The sequence below is a fragment of the Carassius gibelio genome, chromosome B22 (assembly GCF_023724105.1).
Source record: "Carassius gibelio isolate Cgi1373 ecotype wild population from Czech Republic chromosome B22, carGib1.2-hapl.c, whole genome shotgun sequence".
In the NCBI taxonomy this organism is placed as follows: Eukaryota; Metazoa; Chordata; class Actinopteri; order Cypriniformes; family Cyprinidae; genus Carassius; species Carassius gibelio.
This window is the reverse complement of record NC_068417.1, coordinates 3,863,505-3,881,407: the sequence shown is the minus strand read 5'-3', so window position 1 is coordinate 3,881,407 and position 17,903 is coordinate 3,863,505. Positions and strand designations below refer to the sequence as shown.

At 40.1% G+C, this 17,903-nt stretch overlaps 1 protein-coding gene across 1 annotated transcript in view; it reads left to right on the top strand.

Moving 5' to 3' along the window:
* Positions 1 to 17,903, top strand: part of LOC127987967 (ribonuclease inhibitor-like) — a 51,967-nt gene that overhangs the window by 23,130 nt on the left and 10,934 nt on the right. The window contains exons 10-11 of the mRNA XM_052590430.1: positions 6,257 to 6,433; positions 9,684 to 9,854. Of these exons, the coding sequence (XP_052446390.1) occupies positions 6,257 to 6,433; positions 9,684 to 9,854 (348 nt within the window). The remainder of the gene's footprint in view (positions 1 to 6,256; positions 6,434 to 9,683; positions 9,855 to 17,903) is intronic.

Here is a 17,903-nt window from a genome sequence, read left to right as displayed (position 1 = left end):
CAGTTTTTAGGATGATTTTAGTTGCTGCACTATGTCTTCCAGAATTTTGCTATCAATTTTTTCAAAAATAGACATAGTATCTTTTTGATATTTTGGCCGAATCTGTCTGACCTCTGCATTACTTGAGAATGTGCTAATCGCCTTCCTGATATTTATGATCTTCTCAGAAAAGAAAGAAGCAAACTCCTTGCATTTGCTGTCTGATAGCATATCAGTGGGAATCTGACTTGGGGGGGTTTGTCAGTCTTTCAACAGTGGCAAAAAGAGTACGAGTGTTATTTAAGTTACTGTTTATAAGGTTTGAGAAGAAGTTCTGTCTAGCTGTGGCTAGTTTCACATTAAAAGCATGAAGGATGTCTTTATAGATGCTATAGTGAATTTCAAGTTTCGTCTTCCTCCACATCCACACAGCTTTTCTGCATAGTCTTTTCATCTTTTAACAGTGATCCAATATATTACTGTCTCTGGTGGGACACGTAACATGCTGTCTGTATTTTGGCAGTTCACGGGAGAGATTGGCTTCATTAAAGTCCCCAAGAATGATTAAAATGGAGTCCGGGTGTTGTTGTTCTGTCTCTGTGATCTGTTGTTCGGTCTCACGTGCGCTTGCGGAGGAATGTAAACATTCACCAGAATGAACGAGTGAAACTCCGGCTGCGAATAGAATGGCTTGCAGTTAATGAAGAGTGTTTCGAGATTTGAGCAGCACGTCTTCTTTAACACAGATACATCTGTACACCACCGTTCATTGATGTAAAAGCATGTCCCGCCGCCACGCGATTTCCCCGTTGATTCTGCGTCACGGTCCGCTCTGAACAGCTGAAAGTCCGGCAGATGGAGCGTGCTGTCCGGTATGTTGTCATTCAGCCAGGTTTCCGTGAAACACAGAGCAGCAGAGTGTGTAAAATCCTGTATCGGCACCAGAATTGAAGAAGATATTCATACTTAATTTTAGAAGTTCATATAGAAATTGTAGGAGAAATTCATATACATCTAGGATGTCTTGAGGGTGAGTAAATCATGGAGTAATTTTCATTTTTGGGTGAACTATCCCTTTAAGTGCACAGGGTTGGAGAAAATAATGTGAACACATTAGAAATAGACAGTATTTTATTAATGTGTTTACCATCGTTTGCCTTTAATACAGCTTAGAATAGATTCATACAACTTTTGAATAGACTTCAGTTAAATTTAGTCTCTAACTTCTGCTGTGACTGCTGAATGTGTTCATGTTTACTGACTACAAACTGAGGATTGAAGACTAACTAAAAAAAATGTGTGTATGTGCATGCATGTTTCTGTATTTAAATGTAATTTCTTAAAGGCAGGGTCAGTCTGGTTTCCACTGTCACTTCTGGGTCTTCCTCTGGGACAACAGCCAGGGTTTTTTGACCAACTGGGTCTCTGAGTTTAGGTTAGAGGAGGTTATGAATGTAGGAGGAGTTTTATCGGTCCTAACTCGTCTATGCTCCATGTAAATCTTTAACAAATCATGCAAACAAACGTCTGCTTTTATCATGTTTGTTTTGTGATCGCTCTGGTTCCAGTGGCTTATCTATTATTATTAGTTTTCTGATTACTTCTTTGTTGGTAAAATGATGGAGTTGTGTGCCGTTGTTCCAGAGAGGCATGTAAAGGGTATTTTAATGAAGCGCTGAGGAGTTTCTGACCCGACGGTGGAAACACAGCGTGATTCTGGGCTCGGTGCTACAGGCCTGAATAATTATGAGACACTGACATGTCATCGAAGTATTATAGTCCTTTGACACGTCACAAACTGTGACGTCAACACGGTGTAGATTTAAAAACTGGAAGACAAAAATATTGCAAAAAAGATCAAAATTAACTAGAATTGTCCAACAATTAAAATGAATGATTGCTAACATTGTCTTCTATGATGTGCAACACAAAAACCTCTGATACAATCTCAGAAAAACTAGTCTGGGGTTTCATGACCCTTTAAAAACTAACTTCTCATCACTATCACTGACTGTTATCTTGTTTGTTGCACTATATATATTTGTATATTTTTTTAAGTTCATATATTTTTGTTTAGGTAATCTGTCTATATTCTATACTGTATATGTTTGTGTGAGAGAGACTTGTAAAGTTGTGTAATCTAAACATTTCAGAATCAGAATCAGAATCAGAATGAGCTTTATTGCCAGGTATGTTTACACATACGAGGAATTTGTTTTCATGACAGAAGCTCCGCAGTACAACAGAATGACAGCGACAGAACATAAAACACATAATAAAAGAATGAAAAATACAAATATGTAGATAGTGAATGACAATATACAAATGACAATTGTAGGCAGGTATATTTACAAAGTGAAGTTATGTATGTACATATATATTGTGTGCAAAATTTAAGTGTATACTAAGTATGTGTGTTAGATAAATAAAGTGTGTGTGTATATAAATATAAAGTGTAGTGTGTTCGCCGTTATTGTCAGCTGTTCATAAGATGGATTGCCTGAGGGAAGAAACTGGTCCTGTGTCTGGTCGTTCTAGTGCTCAGTGCTCTGTAGCGTGGACCAGATGGCAACAGTTCAAAGAGGGAGTGTGCTGGATGTGAGGGGTCCAGAGTGATTTTGACAGCCCTTTTTCTCACTCTGGATAAGTACAGTTCTTGAATAGATGGGAGAGTTGAACCGATGATTCGCTCAGCAGTCCGGACTACTCTCTGTAGTCTTCTGAGGTCAGATTTAGAAGCTGAGCTGAACCAGACAGTTACTGAAGTGCAGAGGATGGATTCAATGATGGTGGAGTAGAACTGTTTCAGCAGCTCCTGTGGCAGGTTAAACTTCCTCAGCTGGCGAAGGAAGTACAACCTCTGCTGGGCCTTTTTTACGATGGAGTCAATGTGAATGTCCCACTTCAGGTCCTGAGAGATGGTGGTTCCCAGGAACCTGAATGACTCCACTGCAGTCACAGGGCTGTTCATGATGGTGAGTGGGGGGAGTGCAGGGGGGTTTCTCCTGAAGTCCACGATCATCTCCACTGTTTTGAGGGTGTTAAGCTCCAGGTTGTTGAGACTGCACCAGACAGCCAGCTCTTTAACCTCCTGTCTGTAAGCAGACTCGTCACCGTCCTGAATGAGGCCGATGAGTGTGGTGTCATCTGCAAACTTCAGGAGCTTGACAGAGGGGTCCTTAGAAGTGCAGTCGTTGGTGTACAGGGAGAAGAGCAGTGGGGAGAGAACACAGCCCTGGGGAGCTCCGGTGCTGATTGTACAGGTGCTGGATGTGTATTTTCCCAACCTCACTAGCTGCTGCCTGTCTGTCAGGAAGCTGTTGATCCACTGACAGACGGAGGTGGGCACGGAGAGCTGATTTAGTTTGGGCAGGAGGAGGTTTGGGATGATCGTGTTGAAGGCCGAGCTGAAGTCCACAAACAGGATCCTCACATAAGTCCCCGGTCTGTCTAGGTGTTGCAGAACATAATGCAGTCCAATGTTTACTGCATCGTCCACAGACCTGTTTGCTCTGTAGGCAAACTGAAGAGGATCCAGCAAGGGCCCAGTGATGTCCTTCAGGTGGGCCAGCACCAGTTTTTCAAATGACTTCATGACTACAGACGTTAGAGCCACAGGCCTGTAGTCATTTAGTCCTGTAATTTTGGGTTTCTTAGGGATGGGGATGATGGTGGAACGTTTGAGGCATGAAGGGACTTCGCACAGCTCCAGCGATCTGTTGAAGATCTGTGTGAAGATGGGGGCCAGCTGGTCAGCACAGGATTTCAGACAGGCTGGTGTAACACAATCTGGGCCTGGTGCTTTTTTCCTTTTCTGCTTCCGGAAGACCTGGCGCACCGCATCCTCGCTGATCTGAATTGCAGGTGTGGGGGAGAGGGGGGATGCAGGAGGTGTGAATGGTGAGAGTGCTTGATTGGAGAGGTGTTCAGGATGGGTTGCAGGAGCTGTTAATGGTGTGAACGGTAGTTTGGAGAGGCATTCAGGGCTGGTTGCAGGAGTTGTGAAGGGTGTGAATGGTTTTGTGGGGAGGCGTTCAGGGCAGGTGATGGGTGTTCTTTCAAACCTGCAGTAAAACTCGTTCAGATCATCTGCCAGTCGTTGATTCTCTACGGTGCTGGGGGGTGGTGTCTTGTAATTGGTGATCTTCTTTAGACTTTTCCACACTGATGCGGAGTCGTTGGAAGTGAACTGAGTCCTTATTTTTTCAGAATAATTCCTCTTTGCCACTTTGATCTCCTTTTCCAATGTGTATTTAGCCTGTTTATACAAGACATTGTCCCCCTTCACGTAAGCATCTTCTTTGGCCTGACGGAGCTGTCTGAGTTTTGCAGTGAACCACGGTTTGTCATTATTGTAAATTAGTTGAGTCTTTGTAGGAATACACACATCCTCACAGAAACTGATATATGAGGTTACGGTCTCTGTGAGTTCATCCAGATCGGTGGCAGCAGCTTCAAAAACACTCCAATCAGTGAGGTCAAAACAAGATTGTAAATCCTGCTCTGCTTCATTAGTCCATCTTTTTACAGTCCTTGATACGGGTTTAGCTGATTTTAGTTTCTGCCTGTAGGACGGTATAAGATGAACCAGAAGGTGATCAGAACGTCCCAAAGCTGCTCGTGGAACAGAGTGAAATGCATCCTTTATTGTGGTGTAACAGTGATCCAATATATTACTGTCTCTGGTGGGACATGTAACATGCTGTCTGTATTTTGGCAGTTCACGGGACAGATTGGCTTTATTAAAGTCCCCGAGAATGATTAAAACAGAGTCAGGGTGTTGTTGTTCTGTCTCTGTGATCTGATCAGCGAGTTTCTGTAAAGCTGAGCTCACATGCGCTTGAGGATGGATGTAAACACTGACCAGAATGAACGAGTGAAACTCCCGCGGCGAATAGAACGGCTTGCAGTTAATGAAGAGTGTTTCGAGATTTGAGCAGCACGTCTTCTTTAACACAGATACATCTGTACACCACCGTTCATTGATGTAAAAGCATGTCCCGCCGCCGCGCGATTTTCCAGTGGATTCTGATTCGCGATCCGCTCTGAACAGCTGAAAGCCCGGCAGATGGAGCGCGCTGTCCGGTATGGTGTCATTCAGCCAGGTTTCCGTGAAACACAGAGCAGCAGAGTGTGTGAAATCCTTATTAGTCCGAGAAAGCAGAAGGAGTTCGTCCGTTTTGTTGGGTAGAGAGCGGAGATTTGCCAGATGGATGCTAGGCAACGGCGTTCGAAATCCGCGCTTCCTGAGTCTGACGAGCGCTCCCGCTCGCTTCCCCCGTCTGCGCGTCCTGAAGCGCTTGATCAGCGCCGCCGCTCCTCCGATAACAACGTTCACTAAAACATCTGAATAATTGAAATCCGGAAAAACATCTTGTGGTGTGGTTTGAAAGTTCTGCTCACACAGCAGGTCAAATACACAACCCAATATCCAATCATTTCAGTTAATACCAAAAATACACAAACATTTCTCTTTTATCCAGTGGGACAGAACTGTTTTCATTGTGTTTATTAATGGGACACAACAGAATAGTTCTGTGCTGCTGTATCAGAACATATTCATAGTGTTTATTGATGCTTCATATCATCTCTCTGTCATCAAACACCAGATTAATGAATGTGTAACACAACTGAACAGAACCGGTCCAGACTGGGCTTTATTCTGTGCAGGCATTGCTTCTTCAGTCTGACCTGTTTCAGAGAAATATTACTGTACTTCACATCTACACACACAGACAAACCTACAGTTTTATTTAGATGTGCAAAGATGAATCTGTGTAGCAAAGCTGATCAAGTCACTGGACAGAGCAGAGCGAATGCATTTGCGTTGTAGTGATGTGCAGACCAGAATCAGTTTAAACACAAATACACAGCAGTCAGGACTTTTATTTTAGACAGTATATGATCAGTTTTAGTCAAAAGATGAAATAAGAATTATATGATAGAAATAAAAAGGTATGAAAGATTTTAACACCTTTCACACAATGTTGTTAGGAATTAAAACTTCATTGTATTTCTATCAAGAATCAGAACAAATTGTACATAAATCATGAGAAGTGTCAATCATTTGATTAAATGAACAACTTATTTGTTTTTCTATTTTGAAGACCAAATTGTGGAAAATTATCCAAAGGTGTTCAGATACTATTTTCTTCTATCTTCTCTCTTTCTCATAGTGTAGATTTAAGAGACTGTGTTTGACAGATGAAGGTTGTTCTGCTGTGACTTCGTGAACATAACGTGTCTGATTCATTGTGTTTTCTCTTTCTGTCTTCAGTCTGTGTGATTGCAGTATTACAGAGAAACAGTGTCTCATCCTGACTTCAGCTCTGAAATCAAACCCATCACACCTGAGAGAGCTGAAGCTGAGCGGGAATAAACTACTAGGAGACTCTGGAGTGAAACACCTCAGTGATCTACTGATGAACACACAATTCAAGCTGGAGAAACTAGAGTTAGTATCATTATACTCTACAGCACTTACAGTCAGATTGATTTATCAGAGTACATAATTTATTTCCAAAAATGAATGTATCCTTGTGATATTTTATGAAAATAACCATCCATTTCCCTCATAAACACATCTCTTCTCTCATCTGATGATGGAGCAGGAAAATCTGTCAATCACATGTGATCACAAGAATAACAAATCGCAGCAATCTGATTCATTATTGGACCAGATTAAATCCAGCTATGTTTTTTTTTTTTTTTTTTTTTACATTCACTCAGACATACTCTACAATAAAGAATGACAATTAAAAAAAAGTTTGTTGATAAAATACTCTTAACATGTCTTTAGGTAAATTCTAATTAAATTATGTAAATTAATTAATTCAATTCAAGTTTATTTGTATAGCGCTTTTTACAAAACAAATCGTTACAAAGCAACTTTACAGAAAATTGTGTTTCTACAATATTTAGTAGTAGCTAGTAGTTTGTGCACATTTGACCGGATTTTAGAAAAAAAAATAATAATAATAATACAAGACGTAGTCAGCTAGACGATGAACTATCAATATTATTAATTAAGTTATTATATGATTCAGTCACACATTTAGCAATAATTGTTAGTTCTGTTTGTTGATTCAGGGTTAGCATCATCTGAGGTCCTCTGAGGGTCAGCATCATCTCTTCTCAGGTGTTCTGGATCCAGACTGGAGCTTGTGTAAATCCTAGTTACCATGGGATGTAAATCCCGTGGCGAAACATATAAACAAAATACAGACATCATTAGCATAGCTGCTGATCCAACAAAGTAAAATTAGTTTAACCCAAGCTAATGAATAAAAAAGCACCTTTGATCAGATGCAACTACACTCACAATTTAAAAGATACATTATTCGAATGCTTGGCGAAAGAGATGCGTTTTTAATCTATTTAAACGGAGAGAGTGTGTCTGAACCCCGAACATTATCAGGAAGGCTATTCCAGAGTTTGGGAGCCAAATGTGAGAAAGCTCTACCTCCTTCAGAGGACTTCGCTATCCTAGGAACGACCAAAAGTCCAGCGTTTTGTGACCTTAGGGTGCGTGATGGGTTGTAACGTGGTAGAAGGCTAGTTAGGTACGCTGGAGCTAAACCATTTAGGGCCTTATAGGTAAGTAATGATAATTTGTAACTGATACGGAACTTAATAGGTAGCCAGTGCAGAGACTGTAAAATTGGGGTAATATGATCATATTTTCTTGACCTCGTAAGGACTCTAGCTGCTGCATTTTGGACTACCTGTAGCTTGTTTATTGACGAAGCAGGACAACCACCTAGAAGTGCATTACAATAGTCCAGTCTAGAGGTCATGAATGCATGAACTAGCTTTTCTGCATCAGAAACAGATAACATGTTTCGTAGCTTGGCAATGTTTCTAAGATGGAAGAATGCAGTTTTTGTAACATTGGAAATATGATTTTCAAAAGACAAATTGCTGTCTAATATAACACCCAGATTTCTGACTGTAGAGGAAGTAACAGTACATCCGTCTAGTTGCAGATTGTAATCTACAAGATTCTGTGTAGTGTTTTTTGGTCCAATAATTAGTATCTCTGTCTTATCCAAATTCAATTGGAGAAAATTATTTGTCATCCAATCTTTTACATTTTTAACACACTCTGTTAGCTTAGATAATTGGGAAGTTTCATCTGGTCTCGTTGAGATCTATAGCTGAGTATCATCAGCATAACAGTGGAAGCTAATTCCATATTTTCTAATAATATTACCAAGGGGCAACATGTATATTGAAAATAGAAGGGGACCTAGGACGGATCCTTGTGGCACTCCATATTTTACTGATGATAAATGAGATGACTCCCCATTTAAGTAAACAAAATGGTAGCGATCGGACAGGTAGGATCTAAACCATCTTAGAGCCTGCCCTTGAATACCTGTATAGTTTTGTAATCGATCTATGAGTATGTCATGATCTATGGTGTCGAACGCAGCACTAAGATCAAGTAAGACTAGAAATGAGATGCAGCCTTGGTCTGACGCAAGGAGCAGGTCATTTGTAATTTCTGTGCTATGGTGGGGCCTAAAACCTGACTGAAATTCTTCATACAGATCATTTTTATGCAGGAAGGTGCTCAATTGAGCAGACACAACTTTTTCTAAAATTTTAGACATAAATGGAAGATTTGAAATAGGCCTATAATTTGCCAGTACACTAGGATCTAGTTTTGGTTTCTTAATAAGAGGCTTGATAACCGCCAGCTTGAATGGTTTTGGGACGTGTCCTAAAGATAACGATGAGTTTATGATATTGAGAAGCGGTTCTTCGGCTACAGGTAACAGCTCTTTCAGTAATTTAGTGGGTACAGGATCTAATAAACATGTTGTTGGTTTAGATACAATGATAAGTTTATTTAGCTCTTCCTGTCCTATGGTTGTAAAGCACTGCAGTTTATCTTTGGGTGCGATGGATGAAACTGAAGTGTTAGATACTGTAGAATCTACATTCGCTATTGTATTTCTAATGTTATCTATTTTATCAGTGAAGAAATTCATAAAGTCATTACTATTTAACGTTGGTGGAATATTTGAATCAGGTGGCGTCTGGTAATTTGTTAACTTAGCCACTGTGCTAAATAAAAACCTTGGATTGTTTTGGTTATTTTCAATGAGTTTGTGTATATGCTCTGCCCTAGCAGTTTTTAGAGCCTGTTTATAGCTGGAAATACTGTTTTTCCATGCAATCCTAAAAACTTCTAAGATTTTCTCCATTTGCGTTCAAGACTACGAGTTACTTTCTTGAGAGAGTGAGTATTACGGTTATACCATGGTACAGTACGTTTTTCTCTTAACTTTTTTCAATTTGATTGGGGCAACAGCTTCTAATGTATTAGAGAAAATAGTGCCCATGTTGTCAGTAATTTCATCTAATTCATGTGTATTTTTGGGTACAAATAGCAGTTGAGATAGATCAGGCAGGTTATTTGCGAATCTTTCTTTGGTGGCTGGAACAATACATGTAATTGTAATTAATTTCTTACCTTTAAACTCAGTTTTCACGTTTAATATTAAGTAGTTCTGTAGTTGATCCTGTATCTTAATCTAATTTTTTCATCTTTTTTTCTGCTTTTGTTTGTGGTCCTATAATAAGGTTTTTGGCAATGTTTTATTAATTATTGCACTGTATGGTATTAACACATGATGAATTACTCACACATGAACATAACGTGTCTGATTCATTGTGTTTTCTCTTTCTGTCTTCAGTCTATGTGAATGCAGTATTACAGAGAAACAGTGGCTCATCCTGATTTCAGCTCTGAAATCAAACCCATCACATCTGAGAGAACTGAACCTGAGTCTGAATCAATTAAACACAGGAGTGAATCACTTATGTGACGTACTGAAGGATTCACGCTGTAAACTGGAGAGATTGAGGTCAGTAACATTCACAGACAAGAATCAAAATGATGAAAATCACTTTGTTTAACTCTTATGTGCTGTTCAAGGCCTTTTGAGACCCCAAATTATGTTTGCTGAAATAAAAAAAAAATCCCTTTATCTAAATGACATGAGACTTTGAATGGTTGTCAACACTTGGGGCTCTACAAATATAAAATTAAATTGGATTGATATCTGGTTGTGTAAAAAAAAAAAAAAAAAAAAGCCACTCTCAGGTAGGGCTTGCATAGACTAGTCGAGTGATTGACTGCTTCAACCACTAGTCGAACGCTGTCGGAAACAATCGACTACTCGAGCATGCATTAACCATAATTCATTCAAAGAGTTTGCAAGTACGACTTGAATTTTAGATTACAATATTGCGTTTAGCTGTTACTTTCTATGACTTTATCTAGGTCTATGTTGCATGTAAAATTAAAATAAGTAATGTAATAATTAGCCTAAACTCTTTCACTCGATGGCACCGCACATGGCTGCTTCAGTGCTTGGCTCTCCAGTGTTTGTGCTGTTTTTGTTCGTTTTTCCTGTTTTTTTGTTTAACAAACACGATCAGTTTCACCAGGGAAGAACTGCTGAACATTCGGCAGAACACACCACAGGATATTTTTCCGGATATCAATTATTCAGACGTTTTAGTGAACATTGTTATCGGAGGAGCGGCGGCGCTGATCAAGCGCTTCAGGACGCGCAGACGGGGGAAGCGAGCGGGAGCGCTCGTCAGACTCAGGAAGCACGGATTTCGAACGCCGTTGCCTAGCATCCATCTGGCAAATCTCCGCTCTCTACCCAACAAAACGGATGAACTATTTCTGCTCTCTCGGACAAATAAGGATTTCTCACACTCTGCTGCTCTGTGTTTCACGGAAACCTGCCTGAATGACGCCATACCCGACAGCGCGCTCCATCTGCCGGGCTTTATGTTGTTTAAAGTGAGTAGATCGCGAAGCAGAATCAATGGGGAAATCGCAAACTTCCAAAATACAAAATACAGACAGCATGTTGCATGTCCCACCAGAGACAGTAATATATTGGATCATTGTTACACCACAATAAAGGATGCAAATCTCTCTGTTCCACAGGCAGCTTTGGGATGTTCTGATCACTGTCTGGTTCATCTTATACCGACCTACAGGCAGAAACTAAAATCTGCTAAACCTGTAGTAAAGACTGTGAAGAGATGGACCTGCGAAACAAAGCAGGATTTACAATCTTGTTTTGACTTCACTGATTGGAGTGTTTTTGAAGCTGCTACCACCGATCTGGACGAACTCACAGAGACGTAACATCATATATTAGATTCTGTGAGGATATATGCATTCCTACCAGGACTTATTTAACATTCAACAATGATAAGCCATGGTTTACAGTAAAACTCAGACATCTTCGTCAGGCCAAAGAGGATGCCTACAGAAATGGGGACATGGTCTTTGTACAATCAGGCCAGGAACACACTGAACAAAGAGATTAGAGCGGCTAAAAAGACCTACGCTAAAAAGTTGGAAGACCAGTTTACTTCCAGTTCAGTTTGGTGAGGACTGAGAGCCATCACTAACTACAAGACACCATCCCCTTGCACTGAGGCTAATCAACGACTTGCTTATGACCTGAATGAGTTTTATTGTAGATTTGAAACCCCCAAAACCCATTCTGACCATCTCCTTACACATCCGTTAACACCTCCTGCAATCCCCCTCTCCATAACTCCTGCTCTTCAAATCTGTGAAGATGATGTGCGCCAGGTCTTCAAGAAGAACAAAAGAAAAGCAACAGGCCCAGATGGTGTTACACCAGCCTGTCTGAAAATATGTGCTGACCAGCTGGCCCCCATCTTTTCACAGATCTTCAACAGATCCCTGGAGTTGTGTGAAGTGCCTTCCTGCTTCAAACGCTCCACCATAATCCCCATTCCAAAGAAACCCAAGATAGCAGAACTTAACGACTACAGACCTGTGGCTCTAATGTCTGTCTTCATGAAGTCGTTTGAAAAACTGGTTCTGGCTTATCTGAAGGACATCACTGGACCCCCTGCAGTTTGCTTACCGAGCAAACAGGTCCGTGGATGATGCAATCAACATGGGATTGCAATTCATCCTGCAACATCTGGACAAAACAGGGACTTCTGTGAGGATCCTGTTTGTGGACTTAAGTTCGGCTTTCAATACCATCAATCCAACAGCCTTCAGACCAAACTGACCCAGCTCTCTGTTCCTAGCTCTAACTGTCAGTGGATCACCAGCTTTCTGACAGATTTGCAACAGTTAGTGAGACTGGGGAAATTCATGTCAAACAGCTGCTCCACCAACACTGGTGCCCCTCAGGGATGTGTTCTCTCCCTTCTGCTTTTCTCCCTGTACACCAATGTGTACAGGTTCCTGGGCACCACTATCTCTCAGGACCTGAAGTGGGACAATCACATTGACTCCATTGTGAAAAAGGCCCAACAAAGGTTGTACTTCCTTCGCCAGCTGAGGAAGTTAAACCAGCCACAGGAGCTGCTGAAACAGTTCTACTCCGCCATCATTGAGTCTGTACTGTGTACTTCAATAACTGTCTGGTTTGGTTCAGCAACAATCAGAAGACTACAGAGAACTGTTCGGACTGCCAAAAGGATTATTGGTGCTCCTCTGCCCACCCTTCAAGAACTCTATACATCCAGAGTGAGGAAAAGGGCTCAGAAAATCACTCTGGATCCCTCACATCCAAGTCACATCTTTGAACTTTTGCCATCTAGCAGAACAGAACAGTCAGGCACAAGAACAGTTTCTTCCCCCAGGCAATCTACCTCATGAACAGTTAAAGGTTCCCCACTTATGCTTATGCAATAAATGTGCAATATCCTTATATTTATTTGTTACCCCTCCATTCTAGTAGATCCCTGCATCTTACTCAATCCTATTCCATTATCATTTATAGCACAATTGTTTATACACTTATTTATTTGCCTATTTTTTTTTCTGTGTTGTTGTTGTCTCTGTGTAGAGACACAGAGACAACTGGAACTTATGTCACTAAAACAAATTCCTTGTATGCGCAAGCATACTTGGCAATAAAGCTCTTTCTGATTCTGCTTAGGAGTGTGCCCGAAGCTGAATACCTTATTCAGAAAGGCATGGATAATGGCTTCAAAAACGAATAATGGACAAAGAATAATTCTGCCTGAATACTCTGCTGAAGCTGGCACAATCTTGTGTTTGCTAGATAACTGTTGAGCCAGGGGATCAGCGCAATATTATACACAAACCTCTAAAGTCACAAGTGTGAATCGAATGAATGTAAACTTTATGAATGCAAACACTGCATTGCTGTTGCCTCTCCATGCAGCTCTCATAAACCAGAGCTTGGCAAAAGTAATATTACCTATAATAATACATCATACACTTTCTATTATTTGTATATATTTAAAAGGCAATGATTTAAACCTTAGGCTATGATATGATGCGAATAAATGGAATAAGCACAGCGCGCTCCCCAATCAAACAGCCACATTGCAGGTCTCATGCTGTCTCCGAAACCGCTCCCTATGCACTATATAGTGCACTATATCAAGTGTCAGTCATTTTGTAGTGCTGTCCGAATTCTGAGTGAACGACGTCATTTCCTACATTCGTTCACTACTTTTTACCCACAATACATTCTGATTTCTAGTGTACAACTGATGTACACTTGCTGAAGAACTATTTCCCACAATCCAATGCAGAGTAGCAAGGAGCTGGAAGAGAGCGGGAGCGAGCGAGTTTGAATGAGGAATGCTTCAAATTCCTCTATTTCTTATTGAATGTCTTTCCTCCATGCGTTTAATTTGTCTACAGCATATTCTTTAGAGTTAGACATTATTAAATCATAATATTTTGACAATTGGCCCTTTTCACCTTTTTTTTTTTTTTTTCAATTATTTCCTCAATTAACGAAAGTTTGGGAATGTACATAATATCTGTAGACCTGGAAGACAAAACTTTTAAGCTGTGAATATTTAAAAAAAAATGTTTTGAGGGACTCTTGAAAATTCTTGAAATGTAACAAGTATTCCATCCATATACAAGTCTTTAATAGTCTGAAAACCTTTATTTTTCCATAGTTTAAATCCTCCATCCTTATATTTATTATTATTTATTGTTAGACAGTTTCTAAATGGTCTTGATGAATGTGAAGGGGTCATGTTTGCCTTCTTGTTCTTAATTACAACATTTATAAATGTTGTAAGCTATTGTATTTTGCAGAAAATCTTAATTAAATGTTGATTAACTGTAAACAGAGCAAATAAGAAACTTATTTGCTCTGTTTGCATAGTTTACTGACACCTATTGGTTATTTACTGGTTATTAACTGGTACTTCTGCCTTAACAATGACACTCCCAATGGATGAGGATAATTTAATAGCATTTAATAGAGCAGTGTAAAGACGTATAAATAATGAATTTAAAAAAAAAAAATAGTCTGATAGACTGTTTAATATACAACACAACCAATTTGTAACCAAAGACTAGGCTATGTAAAATGTGAATTAACTTTTATTAGTAACTTTGGTAAGCTTCAGATTTCAACTCATTAACAACATCGATCGAGGGGGGCCCAAAAAAATGCAGCCTGCCTAGTGTAGTCCATTTATTTATTTTGCGTGTTATTGGTATTAATATTATTTACATGTAATATAAAAGTGCATTTGTGACAATGTTTTTGCAAACGCTCCAAGTGTCATGCGCAGTTTATACGTCACCATCCGAATCCGTTCACTTATTTCGTTCCCTCCTTCCTGATTATAGTCCACCCATCTGCCATACACTATGTAGGGATTAGTGAATGAGTGAGCGATTTCAGACAACGCATCAGTCTCTCAAAAACCAAACCAGGTGTCTCTCAAGAGTAGGCTAACAATCAACTTAGATACGATACATTTACTGCTTGGCCTAAATTTTTGCATCTTTATCTTTTGCTGATTTGTGTGGCACATTCACATTTGTTTAGGTATAGGTCAAAAAAACAAAAAAGACTTTCTTTAAAGAGTTCTGCGTAGACTTGTGCTGGTATTCAGTAATGCAATGTATATTCATAGGTAATGAATATGCACGATATTGTTATCGTGGGCACTTCTAAATACTGTGAATAATTATATATTACAAATTATTCTGAATTTGGGATGAGAAAGTGAGAAAGAGAGAAAGAGAAAGTGAAGTGACATTCAGCCAAGTATGGTGACCCATACTCAGAATTTGTGCTCTGCATTTAACCCATCCGAAATGCACACACACAGAGCAGTGAACACACACACACACACTGTGAGCACACACCCGGAGCAGTGGGCAGCCATTTACTGCCCGGGGAGCAGTTGGGGGTTCGATGCCTAGCTCAAGGGCACCTAAATCGTGGTATTGAAGGTGGAGAGAGAACTGTACATGCACTCCCCCCACCCACAATTCCGTCCGGCCTGAGACTAGAACCCACAACCCTTCGATTGGGAGTCCAACCCTCTAACCATTAGGCCACGACTTCCCCACTGTCGATGCATTTTAAGAATACTATTCCCGTCAACTGTTCAAAATGCATAACACTGCTGTATGCTGCTTGAAAGACACATGTGCACTGTGATGTAAACAAGCACATAGAGAAGCACATGGAGGAACATGTGAGGGGCGAGCTGAATGAGAGCACATTCAATCTCTGACAGCAGATGGCGCTAAACTGCAGAAAATGCAGCCCTTACCATGGAAACCACATAAATAAAGCAGCTGCTACTTTCTAAAACATTTTTAAATCATTTTAAATAGCCATACAGATTTGTGTATTTGCTATGATGTTCATCACAGTGCCAAATATGAGGCCTGTCACGATAACAAATTTTGCTGGACGATAAATTGTCCAATAAATTATTGCTATAAACGATAATATTGTCATTCTAAGACCAGTTTCAACCAATATAATGATGATGGCATAAAAACGCAGGGACACCTTTTCAAAAATCAATCAACTTTAATTTTATTTTATGGCAGATTCCAAGAAAGAAATACCAACATGTTGACTTTGTGTGGCTTAAAATTAATGAATTTTGTATGTTTGTATGTTATATTATGTTTATCAATCAATCAATCACCTTTATTCATATAGTGCTTTAAACAAAATACATTGCGTCAAAGCACTGAACAACATTCATTTGGAAAACAGTGTCTCAATAATGCAAAATGATAAAGGCAGTTCATCATTGAATTCAGTTATGTCATCTCTGTTCAGTTTAAATAGTGTCTGTTTTTATTTCAAGTCAATGATAACGCTGTAGATGAAGTCACCCCAACTAAGCAAGCCAGAGGCGACAGCGGCAAGGAACCGAAACTCCATCGGTGACAGAATGGAGAAAAAAACCTTGGGAGAAACCAGTTAGGGATGCTCATATTGACCGTTCAACCATTAACCAAAAGTAAACATTCTTGACCGATGAAGGCGCTCTATGAATGGCCCGTTCACATATCTTTTTTTTTTTTGTGTGTGTGTGCTCAAGTTTATTTCCAAATGTGGTATGTGCGGACATAATGAAAGCGATGCGCTTGTTTTTTCCAGGCCCGTCCTTGCCGCATCTAGTTAAAAACTAAAAAAATCAAGCTAAAATCTCAGCTGTTCAAAATGATGCAAGTGCACCAGCTCATGTGAAAAGAACCATCTCAAATCAGCTTCCTTTGGGGTGAAATTCTCCGTTGTTTTTAAAAAATGCGGTGCACCCAAACACTGATTTTTTTTTTATACTTCATGAATAAATCTTGTAGCAGAGTTACAGCAAGGTTTTTTTGGTGGTGGAAATCCATTACTGAAATGTCCTTGTTGTAACTGAGATCGCGGCTGATGGATGCTTATATAGCAAGCAACGGCAGACGCCTCGGGAGCGCAACTGCCCGAGCACTTTGGAAAGGAAGAGAAAATGTGTGTGTTAACTCACTGGCCGCGTTGACACACGCAACTACACACCTACAGACAGATTGAGTGGAGCAAGCCACACTTCCCCGACAGGGAAGTCGTGGCCTAATGGTTAGAGGGTTGTACTCCCAATCGAAGGGTTGTGAGTTCTAGTCTCGAGCCGGACGGAATTGTGGGTGGGGGTAGTGCATGAACGGCTCTCTCTCCACCTTCAATACCACGACTTAGGTGCCCTTGAGCAAGGCACTGAACCCCCAACTGCTCCCCGGGCGCCGCAGCATAAATGGCTGCCCACTGCTCCGGGTGTGTGCTCACAGTGTGTGTGTGTGTTCACTGCTCTGTGTGTGTGCATTTCGGATGGGTTAAATGCAGAGCACAAATTCTGAGTATGGGTCACCACTTCACTTCACTTCACCACTTCACTTCACTAAAGCGAATGAAAAGTAAGCCCACTTCGACAGAAAGGGCAACGAAGCTACTTGCAAAATATTGCCATTGTCATTGCTGATGCTGCACTTGTTAAATTTCAGCCTCTGGATGTGATTCTGGATCATAAAAATACGCTGAATCTGAATGTTGTTTGTTTGATGTTGGATGTTTTTTTCCTCACGGTAAAGTCACAGCTTCCAAACGCTCTCAACACAAAAGCCTACTGGCGCTCGTGATTCTTTAGCTCCGCCCACACGTCAGGCCTCCAGGCGCTCGTGTTTTTCCAGGAAAAATCGGTACAGACTATCTTTCTCTTATGAATATAATAAAACTAAAGACTTTTTGGAGTTATGAAGGATGCAGTACTACTCTATAGGTACTCAAGATTAACAGGAGATTGAGTGAAAACGAGCATTTCACCCCCCCTTTAATAATTAAGTTTAATACGGCATAGTTCATTGATAACTATGGGGGAAAAAAAATATGGTCATAACGGTTTTATCAAGTAACTGTATGTTCCACCTGGTTTTATCCAAATGCAGATACAAATAATTTTATTTGTTACAGATACAAACACTGGCTGTTACATGAAAGTTTAAATATGTAATGTCATAATTATAAAGTTTGAAAAAATGAAAAACAATGTTTATTGATGTTAAAATACTCTTAAAATGTCTTTAGGTAAATTGTAATTCAGAA